This window comes from Ochotona curzoniae, unplaced genomic scaffold (genome assembly GCF_017591425.1).
Source record: "Ochotona curzoniae isolate NIBS_2020 unplaced genomic scaffold, NIBS_Ocur_1.0 scaffold_4683, whole genome shotgun sequence".
Lineage (NCBI taxonomy): Eukaryota > Metazoa > Chordata > Mammalia > Lagomorpha > Ochotonidae > Ochotona > Ochotona curzoniae.
The window spans coordinates 13,311,017-13,332,412 of record NW_024467121.1 but is presented as its reverse complement, the minus strand read 5'-3'; the positions used below and the strand labels follow the sequence as shown (position 1 = coordinate 13,332,412).

At 42.4% G+C, this 21,396-nt stretch overlaps 1 protein-coding gene across 1 annotated transcript in view; it reads left to right on the top strand.

Moving 5' to 3' along the window:
- The first annotated feature begins 17,973 nt into the window (after positions 1-17,973).
- Positions 17,974-21,396, top strand: part of IL15RA (interleukin 15 receptor subunit alpha) — a 33,414-nt gene continuing 29,991 nt past the window's right edge. The window contains exon 1 of the mRNA XM_040968297.1: positions 17,974-18,067. Coding sequence (XP_040824231.1) covers positions 17,974-18,067 — 94 coding nt within the window. The remainder of the gene's footprint in view (positions 18,068-21,396) is intronic.

Here is a 21,396-nt window from a genome sequence, read left to right as displayed (position 1 = left end):
TCCCAAGTGGCCGCAACTGCCAGAGCTGAACTGACCCAAAGCCAGGAGCCAGTAGCTTCTTTCCAAGTCTCCCACATGGGAGCAGTGTCCCAAGGCTTTGGGTCTTCCTTGACTACTTTCCCAGGCCACAAGTAGGGAGCTGGATGGGAAGCGGGGCCACCAGGGTTAGACCGGGCACCCATATGGGATCCTGGCACAAGCAAGGCGAGGACTTTAGCCATTAGGCTGCCACGCCAGACCCAGTTTCTTTCTTTATTGAAACTCCAGTGTTTAATTTTGTGAAGAAATTTCCGAACATGCTGCTGCTGCCACTGAATGTCATTTTGTAAAACTTAAAAAAAAAAAAAAAAGGAAAGGAAGAGGAGACCTGGATAGCTTAGTGGCTAAATCCTCACCTTACATGCTTAATATGAGTCTCATATTTGCCCTGATTCATATCCTGGATGCTCTATTTCCAATCCAGTTCTCTGCTTGTAACCTGGGAAAGCAGTCGAGGACAGCCCAAAGCCTTGGGACCCTGCACCCATGTGGGGGACCTGGAGGAAGAAGGTCCTGGTTCCTGGCTTCAGATCGGTTCCTCTGAGGTCGTTGTGGTCATTTGGAGAGTGAACCAGTGGACAGAATAGCTGCCAAATACGTAGAAATCAAAATATTTATTTTAAAAATAGAGCTGATTGTTGTACCAAATTCAAATGTGAAATTCAAGCTTTTAAAGGTCGTTTATGTCCAGAATGTAGTTTCCTGAAAACTCCAACACCTCCCTACTCCAACTCCAACACTCCCTACTCAGCAGGGAGCTGGTGGGAAGTGCAGCAGCCAGAACTGGAACCTCTCTTCTGAACACTGAGTCCAGAATCACCTCAAGAAAACCGCCTAGCGAGCCATGAAATGGCCCATAACAAGTGATGATGCCCTGGGCTTTGTGTGTTGCCTGATTCCACTTGTCTTTCTCCCTGTAAATTTCTGATTGCATCCGGAGCTTTTCCGTCACAATCTGGTTCTCCTTAAGCTTAGAAGTGACTTAGAAGAGAGCTCAAGAAAGCAAAAAGCCAGCTGGCTACAGAGGAGGGCTGGCAGGCTTGGAGAGTTTGTCCCAGAAAAACAAACAAACAAAAAAAGCATCGGTGAAAAAAAACTCGGTTCCTCTCCTCCACTCTCTCCGCCTCCCACCCCTTCAAATATTTGACATTTTTCCTGTGGAGGAAGGAAGCGGCTGGAAATAAAGCAAAGTGGCGGGATCGGACCGGAGCAGGCAACCAGTCCCCGCCACAGCAGGTACCAGCAAGTGGCTGGGACTGTGCTCTGGTCCCTGGGCAGGTGGCCCAGAGACACAGTCTGCTGCCTGTGCCAGGCGCGGTGGGGCTACACCTTTGCTTTCACTCACTGACCGTGAGCGCAGACAGCTGCGTGCAAAGCCACTAGAGGGGGAACTGAGAGAACTGCAGTTAGGGCTGCTGGGCAGAGAGACCAGCCAGGTGGAAGTGACCAGCGAGCGGGACAAGACAAAATCAGGTACAGACGTCCTAAAGAGTTTGTTTTCTGACGGCGTTGCCAGCACTGGCTGCGGCGGGTATTCAGACTGAACCGACCTACGAAGCGCTTCCCGGAGAGGAGGATCCCGGACTGAGACAGGTGAGAGGCCTGCGGGTTCCAGCTGCACACCGCCAGCGGTGCCCGGGACGCAAAGTTTGGTGGCGCGAGGATCACAGACAGCTGCTGAGGCTTCTCCCAGAGCAGGGGTGGGGATGCTGAGTCACGGGTCTGTCACTGGTTCGCACCTCTCCGCGGCCCTCCGGGGGCCAAAGCAAAAGCGAAAGCGAATGCATCTGGCTGGGCGACTGGTCCCGGAGCTGCGCTCTCCACCTCGCCTGCGCCTGGGCATCGCCCGCGCCTCTGGCCCGGGACGTGCCGGCGGGGCACTGCCGAGCGTGCTGCCATGGTCCCGCGATCGCTCCGTTCATTCCCGGCTCACGCCCTCCTGGCGCTGCTGCTACCGCTGGCGGTGACGCTGGGTAAGGAACCGCGCGCCCCGGCGGAACCGCGGGAGGGGTCGGGGCACCGAGGTCTACTGCAAGGGGCACCCCACCTCCCCTGGGACAGACGAGCAGAGCCAGTCCCGGGAAAAAGTTGACGCGCGCCTGCACCTACGGGGAGGGGGCGCGGCGTCCAGCAGAAGGCACAGGTGAGGCGAGCCGCGCCAAGAGCCACTTAAGCTCCTTCTGGACTGAGCCTGGCTCCCGGCGGCTACCAAGTCATTCACGGAAATGAGCTGTATCTACAGGCTCCGGTTTCAAGGTCAAGCAAGAAAGCGGTTCTGAGAAGCCGGGCCTGGCGAAGGGATTGCCCAGGGGTTTGCGTCTGGAAAGGTGCTGGAGTGGCCAGTGGTGCGAGCCCAGCCGGAGGGCTGCAGTGAGGGTTCGGGGGAGGGGACGCGTTGCTCATCACGTGGTCCCCGAAGGGTCCAGGGGAAACGACGCCTCTGTAATCACACAGACTAAGATAAATGATGTGGATGGGCAGCTGGGAGGACAGGTAGGACTGCATCCTTTGTGTCGACCAAGCTGCATACCTGGAGACTTGGAAATAACTGCCAGTTATTGGAGCAAGCCTGGCAGGAAAGTGGGAGGCAGTGCTGGGATAGTGGGGGCAGCCTGCAGAAAGCCCTCCCAGAGATGAAATACAACTGGTGGTGGCTAGGAGAATTCAAGACCTTGGGGCAGGTAGATTTAATCTCAGCAGGAATTGTGTGAAGAACTCAGAAGTCCCACCTTCCTCCCCCACCAAAGGAGATACATGTGGGAGGAGAAATAAACCTCAGATATAGCTGGATCCTTGCCCATCTTTCTTCATCCTTTTACAGTAAGGGAGATCCTTTAGGGTGTGATGGAAGGTCTGAACCCTTTCCCCTGAATACCGGACTGCACTGACGTGGGGGCAGGGTCCCACTGAAGACCATCTATGAGAGCTAGTAACTCCATAATTTGCTTGTGTTTGTTTCAAGTGACATCCAACTGCAGTCAGCTAGTCTGGCCAATGCAGTCCCAAGTTGCTGCTGCTGCGTGACTTTGATCTGACGCTATAGCTCTCAAGGGCTTAGGAAATTCTGAGTTTCTTTAGGACTGTGATGCTTATGCTGGTTTCCCCCCAAATTCGAAACTGAATTTCCTTGGAGATCTGGTTGATTCCTCCCAGCTGGCTAGTCAGTGTCCTGCATTATCCCTGAGGACATGCAAACAACAGCCCAGCCCAGGGAGCAAACTCTTACACAATGCGAAAGTGAAATACAGCTTTGGGCACAGCCCAGCAACATTGAGGTGTCTGCCTATCACAGCGAGATCTCTCAAGTTCACAAACTATACTCAGCCTTTCCTGTTGACCTTATAAACGCATGACTGCTGGTAGGATATATCCTATTTTCAAGTAGCTTTGTTGAGGTATAATTGACAGGCAATAAACTGCATGACTTGGTATGTTTCAAGGTAAAAATTCTTCACTCTGAAATCAAGGTTGCAATCAAGACAGTAAATGTGATCATCATGACCAAAATTTTCCTCACGCCTTGCGTAATACTTGCTCCCTGCTTCACCCTGTCCCCAAGCAACGACTCAACTGTTGTTTGCCAATGTAGGTGGGTTGTACTGTCTAGAATTGTATACAGCTGGAATCACACCATATGTATTCTTATGTGGCTTCTATCTTTTGTAATCATTATTCATCCAGTTCATTCAAGTTCTAACTTGCATCCGCTCTTCATTCCTTTCTATGACTGAGTAGTATTCTATTGCTTGGCTCTCCCACCATTTACTTGTTCACTTGCTAATGGACACTTGGGTTGTTCCCAGTTTGTGGTTATCATGAGCAGTCACATATAGACAAGGTTTTTACCTAGACATACGCTTTCCTCTCTCTTGAGTAGAATATGGCTAGGAGAGAAGTTGCTGGATCATACGGCAGATAGGTGCTTAACCTTTTAACAAATTGTTAAACCATTTTCCAAAGTTGTTGTGATATTTCACACTCCAACCAGCAGCCTAGGAGAGTTCTAGTTCCTCTGCAGGCTCATCAATATTTGCCAAGTCTTTTTAATTTTAGTCATTCTGATAGGTATATAATGGTTTCTTACAATTGTAATTTACACGTTTTAGAAGTTGTTGATATTGAACATCTTTTAATTTGTTTATTGGCTATGTATGTAGTTTCTTTGGTGCATCATCTATTCAAATCTTGTATCCTTTTGAAAACTGAGTTGAATCAGGATTGTGTTTTGAGAGTTCTACACACATTCTATTTAAAAACTTCAGCAGACTTGTGATTTTCAAATATTTTCTCAGAATCACCGGTTTCTCATTTCACTCAATAATGTATCTGAGAGCAGGATTTTTAAACTTTATGAAGTCCAATTTATGAATTTGTCTTCTGTGTATTATGCTTTACTTGCCATATTTGAGATTATTGCCCAACTCCAGGTCATAAAGGCATTCTTCTATGCACCTCCAGAATTTTAGGGTTTATGTTTAAAGCTATCATCCATTTTCAGTTAAGTTTTTCAAAAAAGATAAGGTATGGATTAAAGGTGATGTTGGTCTTTTTATTTGAACATCTAATTATTTTGAAATTGCTTCCATTGCTTGAAGGTCACCTCTTTTTCCTTTTTAAAAGATTTTTATGGGCCCAGCAACGTGGCCTAGCAGCTAAAGTCCTCGCCTTGAACACACTGGGATCCCATATGGGCGCTGGTTCTAATCCCAGCACTCCACTTCCCATCCAGCTCCCTGCTTGTGGCCTGGGAAAGCAGTGGAGGACGGCCCAAAGCTTTGGGACCCTGCACCCGTGTGGGAGACCTGGAAGAAGGTCCTGGATCCTGGGTTCGGATCGGCGCAGTACCGGCTGTTGCGGTCACTTAGGGAGTGAATCATCGGATGGAAGATCTTCTTCTCTGTCTCTCTTCCTCTCTGTGTATCTGACTTGTAATAAAAATAAATAAATCTTAAAAAAATTTTTATTTATTTGAACTACTAGTGCACATATGTGATTCTAGCACTGAGGGCAGTGGCTAATGACACAGTGCCGGCCCTGAAGTTTATTTTTTTAAGCAGTGATTTGTTTATTTACTTAAAAGGTGCAGCATCAGAAAAAGAGCGAGAGAGAGAAAGAGAGATCTTCCACCTGTGTCTGTTCGTTTCCCAAATGTCCACAATGTCTAGGAGCCTGGAGATTGACCCAGATCTCCCACCTGGGCCATCTTCTGCTTCTTTCCCAGGCAGAAGAGCAGAGAGTAGAATCGAAAGTGGAGCAGACAGTACTTGAATTGGAGCCTGCTTGGGCTGCTGGCATTGCAGGAGGTGGCTTAATGTGCTGTGCCACAATGAGGACCCTACTGAAGGTTATTTTTATTTGCTTATTTTTATTTGAATACCTAATTTTTGAACATCCACTTATTTGAGCAGCCAATTATTTCAGAAGCTTTTCTGTTTTATGTATGTGTGTGTGTTTTTAAAGATTTATTTCATTTGATTTATTTGAAGGCTGAGTTACTGAGAGAGAGGCAGGAGGGAGGGTGCCCTTCTATCCACCAGTAACTCCCCAATGGCTGCAACTACCAGGACTAAACCAGGCCAAAACCAGGAGTCAAGAGCCAGGAGCCAGGAGCCAGGAGTTTCTTCCAGGTTTCCTTTGTTCATAATAGGGGCCCAAGGACTTGAGCCATCCTTCAATGCTTTCTCAGGCACGTTAACAGTGAGCTGAGTTAGAAGTGGAGCAGCTGGAATTTGAACCAGTGCACATATGGGATGCCAGTATTGCAGAAAGCAGCTTTACCCACACAATTCTGGCCCCTGTGTGTGTGTGTTTTTTTTTAAGATATTGTATTTATACCTTTTTCTTATGCCATTTTAGCATCAGTTGTTCATACACATATGAGTTGGTTGTGGTATTAAAAACATCACTAGGGCCCTGCACGGTGGCGCAGTGGTTAAGGTCCTCACCTTGCACACCTGGGATCCCATATGGCCGCCGGTTCTATCCTGGCGGCCCTGCTTCCCTTTCAGCTCCCGGCCTGTGGCCCAGGAAAGCAGCAGAGGACGGCCCAAGGCTTTGGGACCCTGCACCCGCGTGGGAGACCGGGAAGAGGCTCCTGGCTTCGGATCGGCACAGCATCGGCCGTTGTGCTCACTTGGGGAGTGAATCATTTAATGGAAGATCTTCCTCTCTGTCTCTCCTCTCTGTATATGCACCTTTCCAATAAAAAAAAATAAAAATAAATCTTTAAAAAAATCACTATACAAAATTTAAATGTAGTTCTGTATATTTGCAATGCAAAATTAGAAACTTAAATATATAAATAAAGGTAATCTGTTAAAGCATTGAAAAATATTAAGTACTTAAGAATAAATATGATTAAAGACACGAAAAACTTCTATAATGAAAATTAGTTCATTTAGTTAAATTAAAGAGCTAAATCAATGGAGATACATAACATGTCCATAGTTTGGGAAAATAATTATTATGTCAGATTTTCTGAAATCAAAATTCCAGCAAGCAACTGTTTCATTTTAAAACTCATAGGTAAATACAAAAGAACTGACAGACTCAAATTTGAAAAAGATCCGAGTTGGTGAAATAACGTTCCCTGATTGTAAGACATGTGGTAAAATTACAGTAATCACAGCAGTGTGGTGTTGGGGTGAAAACAGACAAAGAAATCATGGTGCCAAGAGCAGCCTTCTGGTATTTGTATGCACTTGTAAGGGAGGTAGATTCTGGATATTATATTGGGTGCTTAGTATAATGGATTTGGTCAGAAGTGATGGAGAACAGCACATTCCTTATCTTCAGTTGAGGTATAATGTCTTCAATATCATCATGCTCATTCACGGCATTACAAAACATGGGAAGTTGTTAGTCTGTTTTTAGTCAAAAAGACCTGATTTGGAGGGACTCCATCATCTTAATTAGAAAGTCATTTACTTCTTAAAAATCATCATGGGGGTCTGTGTTGTGGTGTGGTGGGCTAAGACCATGTCCTGTGTAAGCACCTGGTTATGTCCTGACTGTTCCACTTCCAATCCAGCTCCCTAGCTCCCCATTAACGAATCTGGGAAAGTAGTGAAAGAGGCTTAAATACATGGGACATGACTACTCATGTAGGAGATCCAAAATGGAATTCCAGGTACTTGGATTCAGCTTGGCCCAGTCCTGGCTTTTGTGGCCATCTGGGGACCGAGTCAGTGCAGGGAAGATCTTTCTGTCTCTGCCTCTCTCTCTCTTTCTCTCTCTGTAACTACTTTTCAAAGAAATGAATCATTAAAGAGAGAAAGAGATGATCATATCCAACAGACTATTAGTGATTTGGCCAAAGATCACTAAAAAACATAATGATTTGTCTGAGGTCATTTTTCAGAACTCTGAGGGGCTTTGATGTTTTTCATTTTAATATTATTATTATTATCATTTTATGATACACTTCCACAGGTCCTGGGATTTCCCCCACTCCCTCCTCTAATCTCCCTCACCCTCCAACACTGGGTTCTCCCACAACATCACAACAGTCTCGTTCCTTATAAAAAGTCATAAGTCCATCATTGCAGGCATGGACAATGGCAGAGTCCAGCATCCCATTGTCAAGACACATCCAACAGTTTCACTGGGAATCCATCCTCAATCCAGAAGTAGAGATGCACACTGCACCATAACCTCACATCTGGACATGTAAGTCTCCGCTACACAGTCACTATAAATCCCATCAAGTGAAAAGCCACAAAGCAAAATAAGGAGAAAAATAGAAATTTACAATGCCACAAAGTTAAACAACATGCTACTGGATATTATAGTCTCCATTACACAGTTACTACACAGCTCCTTAAATGAAAATCCACAAAACAAAATCAACAACAGGAAGAAAACTAAAAACAGAAATTTATAATGCCATGAAGTTAAATAACATGCTACTGAATGACTAATGTGTTGCTGAATAAATGAAAAGAAAATTAAGAAACTTCTTCCAGAAAATAATGCTATTGTATGATCTATTAGTCACTGAAAAATTTAATGCAAACAAATGTTCTGAAGAAATAAAAATAAAAACAAAAATATCAAAATCTATGAGATATAGTTCCCACTGATATTTGTTGGTGAGATGTATCTCTGTAGGCAACAAATAGATGGGATTTGGGTTTAAAAACAAAAAATCCAGTCTACTACTCTATGACATTTGATGAGTTTAAGCCATTTATATTCAGGGTTAATATGAACAGGCGATAATTTGGTCCTCTCATTTTAGAAATGGGTTGTTCATTGATTTAGTCTTCTGTTAATTATTTTACTGGGATGCGCTTCACATTTGCCTTTGGTTTTGCTGGGTACTATTCCTCCTCTCTGTCAAGAGAACATCTCCAAGTGTTTAAGTAAGGCAGGTTTGGATGAGGCATATTCTTTTAACCTTTTTTTTTTTTACTATGGAAGAATTTTATTTCATTTTCAAAGACAAAGGAAAGCTTTGCTGGGTACGTTATTTTGGGCCAAATTTTTTTTTTCTTTTAGAATCTGGAATATGTTGCTCCATTCTCTTTTGGTCTGTAGAGTTTTCTGTGAGAGACCAGCTGTGAATTTAATTGTCATTCCCATAATGTCAATTGATTTTTTCCACATGCACGTTTAAGGATCTTTGCCTTATGTTCAACTGAAGAGAGCTTGATTGTCATGTGTTGTGGTGAAGCTCGCTTTTGGTCAACTGTGTTGGGAGTTCTGTGCCCCTCCTGATGTTGTTTCCCAATTCTTTTTCCAGATCAGGAACATTTCATTTTATTATTTCATTAAAACATTCTCTTTTTTAAAAAAAGATTTATTTTATTTTTATTGGAAAAGCAGATATACAGAGAGGAGGAGAGACAGAGAGGAAGATCTTCCATCCGATGATTCACTCCCTAAGTGAGCACATGGCCGATGTTATGCTGATCCGGTGCCAGGATCCAGGAACTTCTTCCAGGTCTCCCACACTGGCGCAGGGTCCCAAAGATTTGGGCTGTCCGAGACTGTTTTCCCAGGCCACAGGCAGGGAGCTGGATGAGAAGCAGTGCTGCCAGGATTAGAACCAGCACCCATATGGGATCCCGGGCGTGCAAGGCAAGGACCTTAACCACTGTGCCACCGCACCAGGCCCCATTAAAACATTTTCAATCCCAGTTTCTCTTTCTGCTCCTACTGGAATTCCCATAACTCCTATTTTTGGTCTTTCAATAATGTCTCTTAATTCTTGAGTACTTTTTGGGGCCTGATCCAGTTCTGCTTCCAGCTTTTTGACTGTTTCCCCTTGGTCACGAAAAATATCTTCCAATCCTGAGGCTCTTTCTCCTGCCTCACTCATTCTATTGATGAGACGTTCCATGGGATTTTTAATTTGCTCTATTACATCCTTCATTTCCAATAATTCATCTAGATTTTCAGTGTTGCTATTTCCTGTGTGATATACTCCTGAAATTCCTTGAACTCCTGTATGTGCTTCTCGTTGTTGGTAAAAAGCTTTACGACGAGTTTTCTGAATTCTGTATCCCCCATTTTCTCGATGTATTCCTCAGTTAACTCTGAGTTTGGCAAAGGCTTGTGCTCCTTTGCAGGGGAGTCTTCAGTAATATTCATGTGCCTCTGTCTCTTCTTTTGCGCTTGGTCATTTTCCTTCTGGTTAGCAGATTCTCCTCATTAGGGCAGGTTTTCAAGCTGTGTCACCCACAAGTCTGCAGTTCAATTTACTTCTTGTGGTTGGTACCCCGCTGTTTGTTTGCAGTCACTTGTGCCACTCCCTCCAGTGAGTTTCAGGTCTGGGTTCTTAGGTTAGACTTCCACCATGGTCTCCATAGCCCCAGCTCCTGCCTTACCCTTACCACTCTCTACCTCCTGTGATCTTGTGCTGAGGCTGCACTGTTGCCTGTACAACCTTCCTCCCACTTGCTGTTTGAGCCGTTCCCAGGATGAGGGAGACACCAAGTGTCCTAAATAGTTAGGTAGTTGGTGGTGCTGATGTTGCCAGAACCTGCTGGCCATTAGGTCTGAGGGCCACATGGACCTATTTTGAGTCGTAAAGTTGCCAAAGTTGGTATTATTTTTGATGTGGGATGATGCAATGCACTGAGGTAGAAGTGCATTTGCTCCCAGCTCAGTGCATGCACAGCTTACTATTGTCCCTGCTTTTTCAAAGCCTTTGTCAATGGCTGTGCCAAATGATACCTGATGTGCCATTGGTAGAGTGCTGGATCTGCTAGCCATAATGTCTGGGTGCTACTTGGACCTATTTTGGGTGGAACCTGGGCAATATTATGTCGGTGCAATGCACTGAGTTAGAAATAAGTCCACTTGGAGTTTATTCTGTGTGTAGTTCTATCCCATAGCTTTTTCCTCCTTGCATTAAGTGACCCAGTGCAGCTCTGGTAGGGGCCTGGGCCGTGAAATCCACCCTGTTCCTGCACTGCCTGTATGGGATCTGCTGCTCTGTCTCTCAAACAAACCAGCAGGACAGGCATTTCTTTGCCTTGGTTCAACCACTGAACTCCTGGTGAACTCTCCTCCCCAATTGGTTGCTAGTGGAGTATGGCCACTATTGCAGTTCAGTCGCTGTTTGCCTACTGTCACTGTGACATCTGGTCATTGTAACAGCACACCATTGTCTTCCCCTGCTGTCAGTTTCCAGGTGGCCCTCTGCCATTGGTCTGTCCCATCCTATTTCCTGGAATGTGTCCTCTCTGCTTCACTCTGGCTAATGTTTCTCCCTCTGTTAAAACATGTCCTTACATTTCACCCTCTTGATAATCCTGATTTTTTTTTGTTTACATTGATTATATATAGTTATTGCTGCTATTGTGCTAGTACTGATAGCAAAAAAAGGTAACCCTTAAATATACAACAAAGGAATTTGTTCATACCAATATAAACATTTAACTTGGAAAGATGAAGTAAATAAAATCGATTTGCTTTCAAACAGTATGCATTGCATGATTCAATGTTCTAAAATGTGTATTTATTTGAAAATCATCATTGGGCCACGTTGGAAATGGTTTTTATGAGCTCAATTCAGATTTTTTACATGGTTGTGAGGGCCCAAGTACAGCCTGTTTCTTCTAAAATATACATTTGTAGCAAGCTAGAATTGGGAACAGAGCCAGGACTCAAACTCAGACACTGTTATATGTGATGTGGACATCCCAGCGGTATCTCAGCCACTTCACCACTCACCCCGATTTGATCTAGAAACATTCTTGATAAAATAGGAATCTATTATATATCAGCTCTGTATGTGTATATATGAAGTAGCTGTACCTTTCTTATTTTCCAGAAAAAATTTCAATTATTTTTTCAAAGAAAAGTAAATTAAGTCTGGCACAGTAGCCTAGTAGTTAAAGTCCTCACCTTGCAAGCTTGGGATCTTATATGGGGCTAGTTATTATGTCATCTGCTCCACTTCACTTCCAGCTTCCTGCTTTGCCCTGGGAAAGCAGTGTAGAATGGCCCAAGGACTTGGGACCCTGCACATATGTGGGAGACCCAGAGGTGGCTCTTGGCTCCTGACTTCGGGTTGGCTCAGCATTTGCCTTTGCGGTCACTTGGAGAGTGAAACAGCCGATGGAAGATCTTTCTCCATGCTATCTCCTCCTCTCTGTATATCTGAGTTTCCAATAAAAATAAATAAAACTTTAAAGAAGTAAAGTAAATTGACAAGACTAAAATGAATAATAATAACCAAGAATCGGAATTTTAGAGAATTTTCTGATTGATTTTTACGAGTTTGATACTGTTTTTCGTAAGTTTATAAATTCTGCAAATTGAACAAGATAGTGTTTTGTAAGTTGCTATAGATAACATTTGAGCATGCCATATGCACATTTTGTAATAGTTATAATTATTTATGGTTGGAACTGTGAGTGGGTTTTGATGACCTCTTAAGTATTAGATATTTAAGTTGTCTCCCTATATTTGAAGTTCTGAGAATCACAGAGCAGGAATAACTGGATGAGAATGAGCTACAATGAGCAAAAAAAAAGGGGGTTTTCTAAGCATATTCTTTGTCAATCAGATCGTCATTTCAGCTAACTTGTTTCGGGACAAATCACTGTTGCCAAGTTGATTTTATCAAATAGCCTGGAACTAAATGAGTAAACATATAAAGCTCTTAGTTACTCACTACAAATGGTTTATGTGGCTTGAAGGCTTGGTAATTTCTGGAAAGACAGATTTCTTTCTAGTCGGGGAGAGGAAATATTTTTCCTCTTATTTGTTTAGCAACTTTTCTCAACTCTTCCAGTCCTTTGAAATCATTGTTGTTAGATGAACTTTGATGAAATTTCACTTTCCACACATGAGGTAGGTTGGGAAGCAAGTTGATTCATTTCAGGCAATAAACTAGGTACAGTCTGTACTTCGAGTGGATGCCTAAAGAATGCTGAGCTGGCTGGAATTTCAGCTGGAAAATAAGAAAAAAATAGATTAGTGGGTTCCCAGTGGCCTTGGCTGGTTAGTATGTCTGCTTCACATCGAATTCCCTAGAGGCACGGGTTACATCTTATACTCCTTTGGATCCCTGCTACTTAGCATGATGCAGGCATTTTAATGGGAGAACACATCAAAGAAAGTGTTGGAGAGGATTCCTACTGCTTAAGGGATAGGCAAGGCATGCTAATAATGCAATTTGTCAATTTTGGATTGTGAGACCAGGCCAGGATTCATGCTCATATTAAATTCTTACAGACTGACTTGATAGAAAAAAATAGACAGGTCCTTAGAAAGAGAATTATTGTTAGGGTTTATTGTATATATTTGTTTGCATGTTTGACAACCTTGACTTCAATTTCTGTTACTTCATTCTAATCAATGTATTAATAGGCTGTTCATGTGAGAAAAATACTTGCTGTATGTGGGTCTTATAACTGTGACAATACTGAAAAACTTGGTTCAACTGCCTCAAGAGGCTTAGGATGTTGTGAACAAAGTGAGACTGGCTTACGCTGAATGACTGATGAGCAATGTTTAATTTTTTTTTAATTGCAAAGTCAGATTTACAGAGGGGAGGAGAGACAGAGAGGAAAATCTTCCATCTGATAATTCACTTCCCAAGTGACTGCAACGGCCCTTGCTGAGCCAATCCGGTGCCAGGAGCCAGGAACTTCTTCCAGGTCTCCCACGCAGGTGCAGGGTCCCAAGGCTATGGGCTGTCCTCGACTGCCTTCCCAGGCCACAGGCAGGGAGCTGGATGGGAAGTGGAGTGCTGGGATTAGAACCGGCACCCATATGGGATCCTGGCGGGATCAAGGCGAGGACTTTAGCCGCTAGGCCACCTCACCGCGCCCAACTGAGGAGCAATGTTATGAGAACATGTAAATTATTAACATGTGATTAAGGCTTCAGCCTTAACAAAGCCTTAACAAAGCCAGGGTTATTGCTACAATGAAATGTATTGTCTGTAAGATAGCTATGAGATAGTCTAGCTACTTCAGTAACTGGTCAGTATTTTTTACTAGAGTTGGCTACAGTGTGTTGATATTCTTGTTTATTTGAATATCAATTGTTTGAGAAAGTTCACAATGGAAAGACCACTGGCAGGTATCATTTTTCACCAAAATTAGAAAAAAGGTACTAAAACCCCTCCTGCAATGATGGATGATATAGTTGAAACATCTTATAGATAATAATTATTTAAAGCAAAAATCACAAGAATGTGTTGTAGATGTAACATATTCCAAAGGAAAATATATCATGACAATAGCAAATGATTCTGTGGAGAGAAATGGAAGCATATTGGTTAATGTTCTTATAATGCCAGTGTGAAGTAGCATATCATTTGAAGGTAAATTGCAATGAGGCAGAGATGAGAATTATAAACTCTCAGGCAGCTACCAAAATGCTACAACAATAAGTTGTAATTATTAGACTAACAAAGAAGATAAAATGAAGTCATAAAATATACTCACAAAATCCATTTGCACAGAAAATTCTACAGAATCTACAAAAATGCCATTAAAAGAAATAAGCCTATATAGGTTGCAGGATGCACAATACCTCAAAAAAATCAGTATTCAAAATATTAGCAACATTATTTGGGGATTCCATTATGATTTTCATGCATTCTCCTCTAAGGCTGCTCAAATAATTCCTTTTGCTTTTGTATGATTATATTTATATTTAGCAGTTTATAGTATTCAAGATTTTATAGAACTTTGTGCATTTTAGGCTAATCAAAACTGGTTTATAATTCTAATAAGCCATATGTTAACACTTGAGGAGTAGAACAGTCTTAGGCAGGTGCACAGAGAAATCTCCAGTATCTTAGCAAGGAATAACTGAACTCTGCATCCTACCTAGTGAGTTCTAGGAAAGACCAAATCGGTAGCCTGACAAAGTAAGTTACAGGCTGAGCAATTATAGGCCAGCTGACGTTTTCCTGTCTGTTCAAATCTTTCTATATGATTCTCTCTCTGTCTATCTGATAATTATGGGGCTCCTGAGCAACCCTGATGACCATTGCCAGAGAGGATGGGGAGCCAAAGTTGGAACTAAGTAAGGACCAGAGAAAGCTCCTCTCCTGAGTCCAGAAGGAAATTTACAGTTCTTCTATCTCTGAAACCTTCTAGGGCTCTTGTCTGTTGTTCCAATGTCATCAGACTCTATGTGGAGGGTTCTGGGCTGCTTCAATCCCATGCAGGGAATTCGATAGGAACTGACTGACTTCAGAGTTCTTGGCCTACGAGGGCATTCAAGTTTCCTGTGATCCCCTTGGCAGTTGAGATATGATCCTTGGTGCCCATACTGACAGTCCTTGATGATGATGAATCCATTACTTCTGTGGCAAAAGCACTTGTGAAGTTTCCAGGTGTCTCTGGGACTAGGATACAGACCTCCTCTTATCCTTTTGTTCAGCCCTGGGACCCCCCTTCTGCTCTGTGTATATGAACTCCTAAGAGGCTGTCAGGATCACTCTTGGGCCCTACTGTATGTCTCTATATTTTTGCTAATGTCTAATGTGGTTTAAAATCTGTTATCTATACATCACCGGTTACAATCTTGATAGATTATACTTAACGTCTTCCTCTCACACTCTAAGAAGGTGGAAAATTTCTCTGCCCTCCCGACCTCTCATGGAATAAAATGTATATTAACAGCATATCAGGTTTTTCAGTTCTTTGATGTAGTTCTTTTGGGGATTCCATCTTCTCCAGGGGCAGTGTTGCATTCAAAGTGGTTGTTACACCTCTAGGGTCAGAGGAGTCATAAGGAAACCCATAGTTTTTTCAGGGGAATCCCTTAGAAAAATTTGCAGAGATAACAGCACAACCTTTGCCATGGGTTATTGGTGTTCCAGGATACCAGTCAGTTATTTTATCTACATGGGAGTCGTATCTGAGAATGTAGAAAAGTGTTTATCAACAGGACTATTAAAGTGTCCTTGGGGCCAATTATAAAAAATAGGTGTTAAAAGGCTTATTTTTATCAGAGTTATCATATGCAGTCTGTCTCTCATTGATTATTGATTTGTAGGTTACATCACAATATCTTATTACGTGTGGTATAGACAGATTGAGGGTGTGATAGTATTACAATTTACAGGTACTATTTTTAGGTTTGGCATTGTTTTATCTTATATTGAGGCAAGCATGTGATATCTGCCCTTTTGTGATTGGCTCATTTCCCTTAACATAATAGTTTCCAATTGGGCCCATTTGACCACAAAGAAATGCATTTTTTAATAGGTTAGTAATATTCCATACAGTAGATGAACCATACTTTCCTTATCCAGTCATCTATTGATGGGCATTTTGGTTGCTTCCACAATTTCGCAATTATTGATTGTGCTGCTATGAATACAGGAGTGCATGTTGGTTTCTTGTGTAATGGGTATTTGGGGATATATTCCTAGAAGTGCTATTGCTGGGTCATATGGTACGCAGATTTTCAGTTGTTTGAGTGTTCTCCACAGAGTCTGTACCAGCCTGCAGTCCCACCAGCAGTGGAGTCGGGTTTCCTTTTCCCCACATCCTCGCCAGCAAGTGTTGTTGGTACTTTTTGCATGTGAGCCATTCTTACTAGCGTTAGGTGGTACCTCAGAGATGTTTTAATTGGATTTCCTTTATTTCCTTTATTTTCCTTTATTTCCTTTATAACTTGAGCATTTTTTCATATGTTTGTTTGCCATTTGGATTTGTTCCTTTGTAAAGTGTCTGCCCATTTCAGTGCCCATTTTTTGAGTGGTTTGTTTTGTTGTTTTGGTTCTTTTGGAGATCTTTGTATATTCTGGAGATTACCCCTTGTCTTCTGTGTAGTGTGCAAAGATCTTCTCCGATTCTGTGGGTTGCTTTTTGACTTTGTTGATTGTTTCTTTCACTGTACAAAATCTTCTTAGTTTGATGTAGTCCCATTTGTTTATTTTAGTCTGTATTGCTGTTGCTTTTGGTGTTGTTTTTAGGAAGCCAGGGCCTACACCTAAATCTTGCAGGGCATTTCTAACATTTAAAGTTTGAAGGTTTCTGGATGTAGATTTAAGTCTTTTATCCATTTAGATTTGATCTTTGTATATGGTGAAAGTTGTGGGTCTAACTTGTTTCTGCAGGCTATCAACCAATTGTTCCAACAGCATTTATTGAAGAGACCTTCCTTTTTTCCCAGATTGTCGTCTGTTTTCTTGTCAAAGATTATTTGGCTGTACCTATGTGGGTTCCCTTCTGATGCTTCTATTCTACTCTATTGATCTTCCTCTCTGTGCCAATACCAGGCTGTTTTAGTAACCACTGCCCTATATTATGTCCAGAGGTCTGGAATTGTGAACCCCCCTTCCCCCTACCCCAGCTAGATTCCTATTCTTCAGGATGGTTCTGGTTATTCATGGTTTTTTGTGTTTCCACATGAACCCTTGTATCATTTTTTTTCCAGCTCTATGCAGAATGCTTTTGTTAGTTTGCGATCTCATTGAATGTATAAATTGCTTTTGGTAATATGGACATTTTGATGATATTGATAATCCCTTTTGTTTTACATGTGATTTTCAATGGTGGATCTCCCCCCCCCCCCCCCCCGCCATGTTGCATCCTCTGGGTTCCTCTTGTTCCTTGCAGTGAATGGCACTGTTGTAGTCAGCTTTTAGCTACCGGTTATTTGATGTAAGTGCGCCTAATAGCATCCCACATTTGACAACTTATGCCTCTTGCTACTACTTCTGGGTGCTGATGGGGAGGTGTTAAACGTCCCATGATCGGAGCCCACACCTGCACAGTCATGCCCTTTGTTTTGTGCTTGTATGCTTTGTGTTTAGCAGTTCTGTGTGGTCACAGTGTGCATGACAATCGGGGGGTCTGCGTTTGTGTATTTTGTTGGCATTTCTTTGTGCTTAGTAAGTCAGTCACTGCAGGTTATGACAGATTATGGGGTGTGAGTGTGTGCATGCACTCGTTTGTGTGTGCATGTGCGTATAGTTAGAGCATTAGTATGTTACATTTTCATGGTCAGAATATTCACAGACACCTGTGAACACTGTGTGTAGAATTGCAGTGTTTAGGTGAATTCAGAGTGCATGTGTTTATTGTTTCCCTCTTGTCTAACCCTGGGCACCTCTGAAGAAACACAAAGTCCAGTGAAGCTTCCAATACGACATAGGAGAAATTATCTCCCAGGCTGTAGCTTCAGCATGGCTCCAACCCGTGCATGGTGAGCGTTTGAGAGTGAATCAGTAGATGGAAGCTGTATCTGTGTGTCTCCTTCTCCCTGTCTCTCAGATAAATAAACAGGCACCACCAATTTTAGAAAAGAATGCCACCAACATAATGAACAGATGTTGCCTATCCAGAGAAAATTCAAGCATTTAGATATGTGTTACAACGTATAAACCCAGAAGATACACATTTCTTATGATTCAATGAGTGTGTTAGTATCTCAACTACTCTGTGGGCCAACCCTCCCACCCCCATGAACCCCGCTACCCCACAGCTAATAGTTTCCAGGTCCACTATGCCTGCCAGACAGCTGCAAGAGCTCCACCTGCCCTTGGTCCTAGAGTATTCCTCAGACCTCAGTCCACACCCCACATCTTCCTCAGAGCCCTGTGAGTATTGGCCTTTACACTCAAGAGTGGCGAACCTGGAATATAACTTAACTTCCCTGAGTATCAGTTTCCACAGAATCACAGTAGACACTACAATATGTGTCCTTTATGAGGATTGATGAATAGAGTACAAAGATTGTCTCCTGTTCTAAATATTTCTTTGCAATTGGGATAAGCCATTTCTGGCTAATTTCCAGGCAGGCTTCGGAGGGTCCTTCCTCTTTTCATGGATTCTGGTATTCTAGGGAATGAATCCTGACCTCAGCATTGGATGGGGGGAGGGGAGGGAAGAGTGTATTCAATGGTTGTAGGATAGAGCTGAGAATGAGCTCACAAGCCTAAGGGCTTTGTGGGGATGTCTCAGAATCCCAATAGAACTCCATCTCACATTTAACATCCCCAAATCAGACTGAGTCTCCAGGTCAGATATCAGTTGGCACCATCTTACCACAAGTGAGAAAACACTCCCTGTCTTAACATAAATTTGTAAGATTATTCAGAAGAAAAATTCCTCTGTTTCCCCAGGGCTCTCTGGCTATTTGCAGTGTGAACACTTGGAAAAGGAACCAGAATGGGGGAGTGTGCACAACTTAAGAGTCCTGTTGTAGGGAGAAACTTAAGTGGATCACCATTGGAGCTTGTTAAGATAGTGCTGACATTGGGAAACCTAAGGAGGACCCTGGCCACTAACAGACTCATTGAATGTGCCCTGTGGAATCTGCCAGTACAATGGACACCTTCTCTGAAATAGTATATCACTCTCGGATGACACGTTGCATGTATAGGTTGAGCTGTGATTGGTCTTCTGAGCTCCAGACCTTTCTTTTCTCTTAAGCACTTGATACTCCATCTTGGCATAAGGGATCGTTTATAGATTTCTCCAAAAAACATCCATACAGCGTTTCCAGCAAGACACTCCTCTACCATTGCTAGTCCTGTGAAGGGTGGAACTACTCCCCATGCACATGTTTGCCTTGCTTCTTTCCTCTGCCCTGACCTTCATGCTTAAGGATATGAATTCTGGGAATACCAGCCTATGAGTAAGGAACACCAGTATCCCCTGGCCTCACTGTCCCTCAAATGAAGTCTGAGTGGTGAATAGAGAACCTGATAGCTCAGAATGCCTGATTGGAGGAAGGGGGCAGTACTGGTCTCTGACTGAGACCCATTACTGAGGGGGAAGTATCTGGGCTTGGCTCTTGGCTTCCTTCAGTGTTCCAAAAGCTCCTTGTGATTTGATCCCCATGCCCTTTTCTAGAGGCCTGGGAATTTTTTTTTTTTTTTTTTAGCTTTCAGCTTCTTTGTTTTAGACAACTGGACAAGGCATCTACATTCTAGAACACTTTCTTAACAATCAGTAAACAAATGTGAAAGGTTACTTACATATAAAAAGGCAAGGAGAAAAGATCATGATTGTCCAAGAGAGAACTTGATTCCCCCCAAAAATTATCTTACAAAAATATCAAACGTGTTTCCCACTTTCTATTACTGGTAAAAATGAAAAGAAAAAAAGATTTATATTAAACAATCTGTAGGCTGGCATACCAAGTTAAGATCATTATTTTTAATATCGTAAGTCCTTCAAATAAACATGTAACACAGATTCAAGAAAAAATAGGTCACATATTTTCCTTTTTTTTTTTTGCCCACCAAAAGACCATTTCTGAAATAACTGCCCCTAAGCTGGACTGCAGCTCATACTTGCAACCATAATTCATGGGTCTGAGGCAGGGACCTGGCAATTTTTAGCATCTCCCTGGTCTCTCCTCCTGTCTGGAGTGTGAGAATGGCTTTTCCTTCCACTCTTGCATCAGAGAAGTTTGTGCCTCTAACAGCTTTGAGCCAGCCACCTCATTGTTCTGTAAGCATTTGTGAAGTTCTTCTTCTACCCTGGCATTCTCTAGCATTGACTCGGCAGCTGTATGACCCATTTTAGTAGCACTAATCTTGTCAAAAAAGCATTATTCCTTCTTGGTTAGTGAAGTCGAGGTTTCTGTCAGCTGCTTCTTTTATTTTAAGTAAAGACAACTTCTAACAGACTTAACAACCCAAACGAAAGTCAGACACCCATGAGTAAGCCGAAGCCAAGCACTTCAGGGCCTCTACATGGAAGCTGTGAAAAATTAATTGTGGGCTTGGGTTATTATTGTTCAGTAGTCACACAACCACCACATTCAGGTTCTCAAAGATGAGCCTGAATGAATCCCAGCTCTGCAGAGCATCAAAGCCCCCGTGCAATACCCATGGTGATGCATCTCTGTTTAGTACCTGCGGGTCCAGTAGCCATAACAAACTCTGAGGAAACCCCAACATTTGTGCAGAATATAACTGGCACTTGGCATTCTGGATTGGTCAGTTGTATTGTTGCTAGAAGGGGGAGTCTTGAGAAATCCATATGCTTGGGTCCATTATTATCTAATGATCTTCTCTAATTGCCTCCTCCCTGTTGCTATTTTACCAATGTAAAATGAAAATATAGTGAAATGTGCTCACCATAGTTTATGACCTAAAAATGCTAAACTTTATACTGCTCTAGACTGCCCGACACCCCATTCTCTTGACAGAGAAGAGGAATAGCACCCACCAAAACCAAAGCCAAATGTGAAGAACATCCCAGTAAAATGACAATAGAAGACTAAATCAATGAACAACCCATTCCTAAAACGACAGGACCAAATTACCAGCTGTATATATTAAGCCTGAAAGTAATTGGCTTAAGCTCAATCAAATGTCATAGATTAGTAGACTGGATTGAAAAACAAAACTCATTTATTTGTTGTCTGGAAGAGTCACATTTCACCAACAAAAATCAGCAGAAGCTGTATCTCATGGATTTTGATGCTTTTGTTTTTGTTAGTTTCATCTCTTCAAAACAGTTTCGTGTGATTAAATTATTCAATGACTCATAGATCATTATAGAAGCATCATTTTCTTCAAGAAGGTTCTAGATTTTGTTTTTCATTTATTCAGTGACACATTAGTCATTCAGTAGCATGTTATTTAACTTTATGATGTTGTTCATTTTTTTTCTTCCTGTTGTTCATTTTGTTTTGTGGCTTTTCATTTAAGGGGATGTATAGTAGCTGAGTAATGGAGACTGTCGTATCTAGTAACATGTTATTTAACTTTGTGGCATTGTAAATTTTTATTTTCCTTCCTATTGTTGATTTTGTATCATGGCTTTTCATTTAAGGGCATGTACAGTAACTGTGTAATGGAGACTATCATATCCAGATGTGAGGATACAATGTTGTATGCATCTCCACTTCCAGACAAAGATGGACTTACAATGAAACTGTATCTTGACAATAGGATGCTGACTCTGTGCC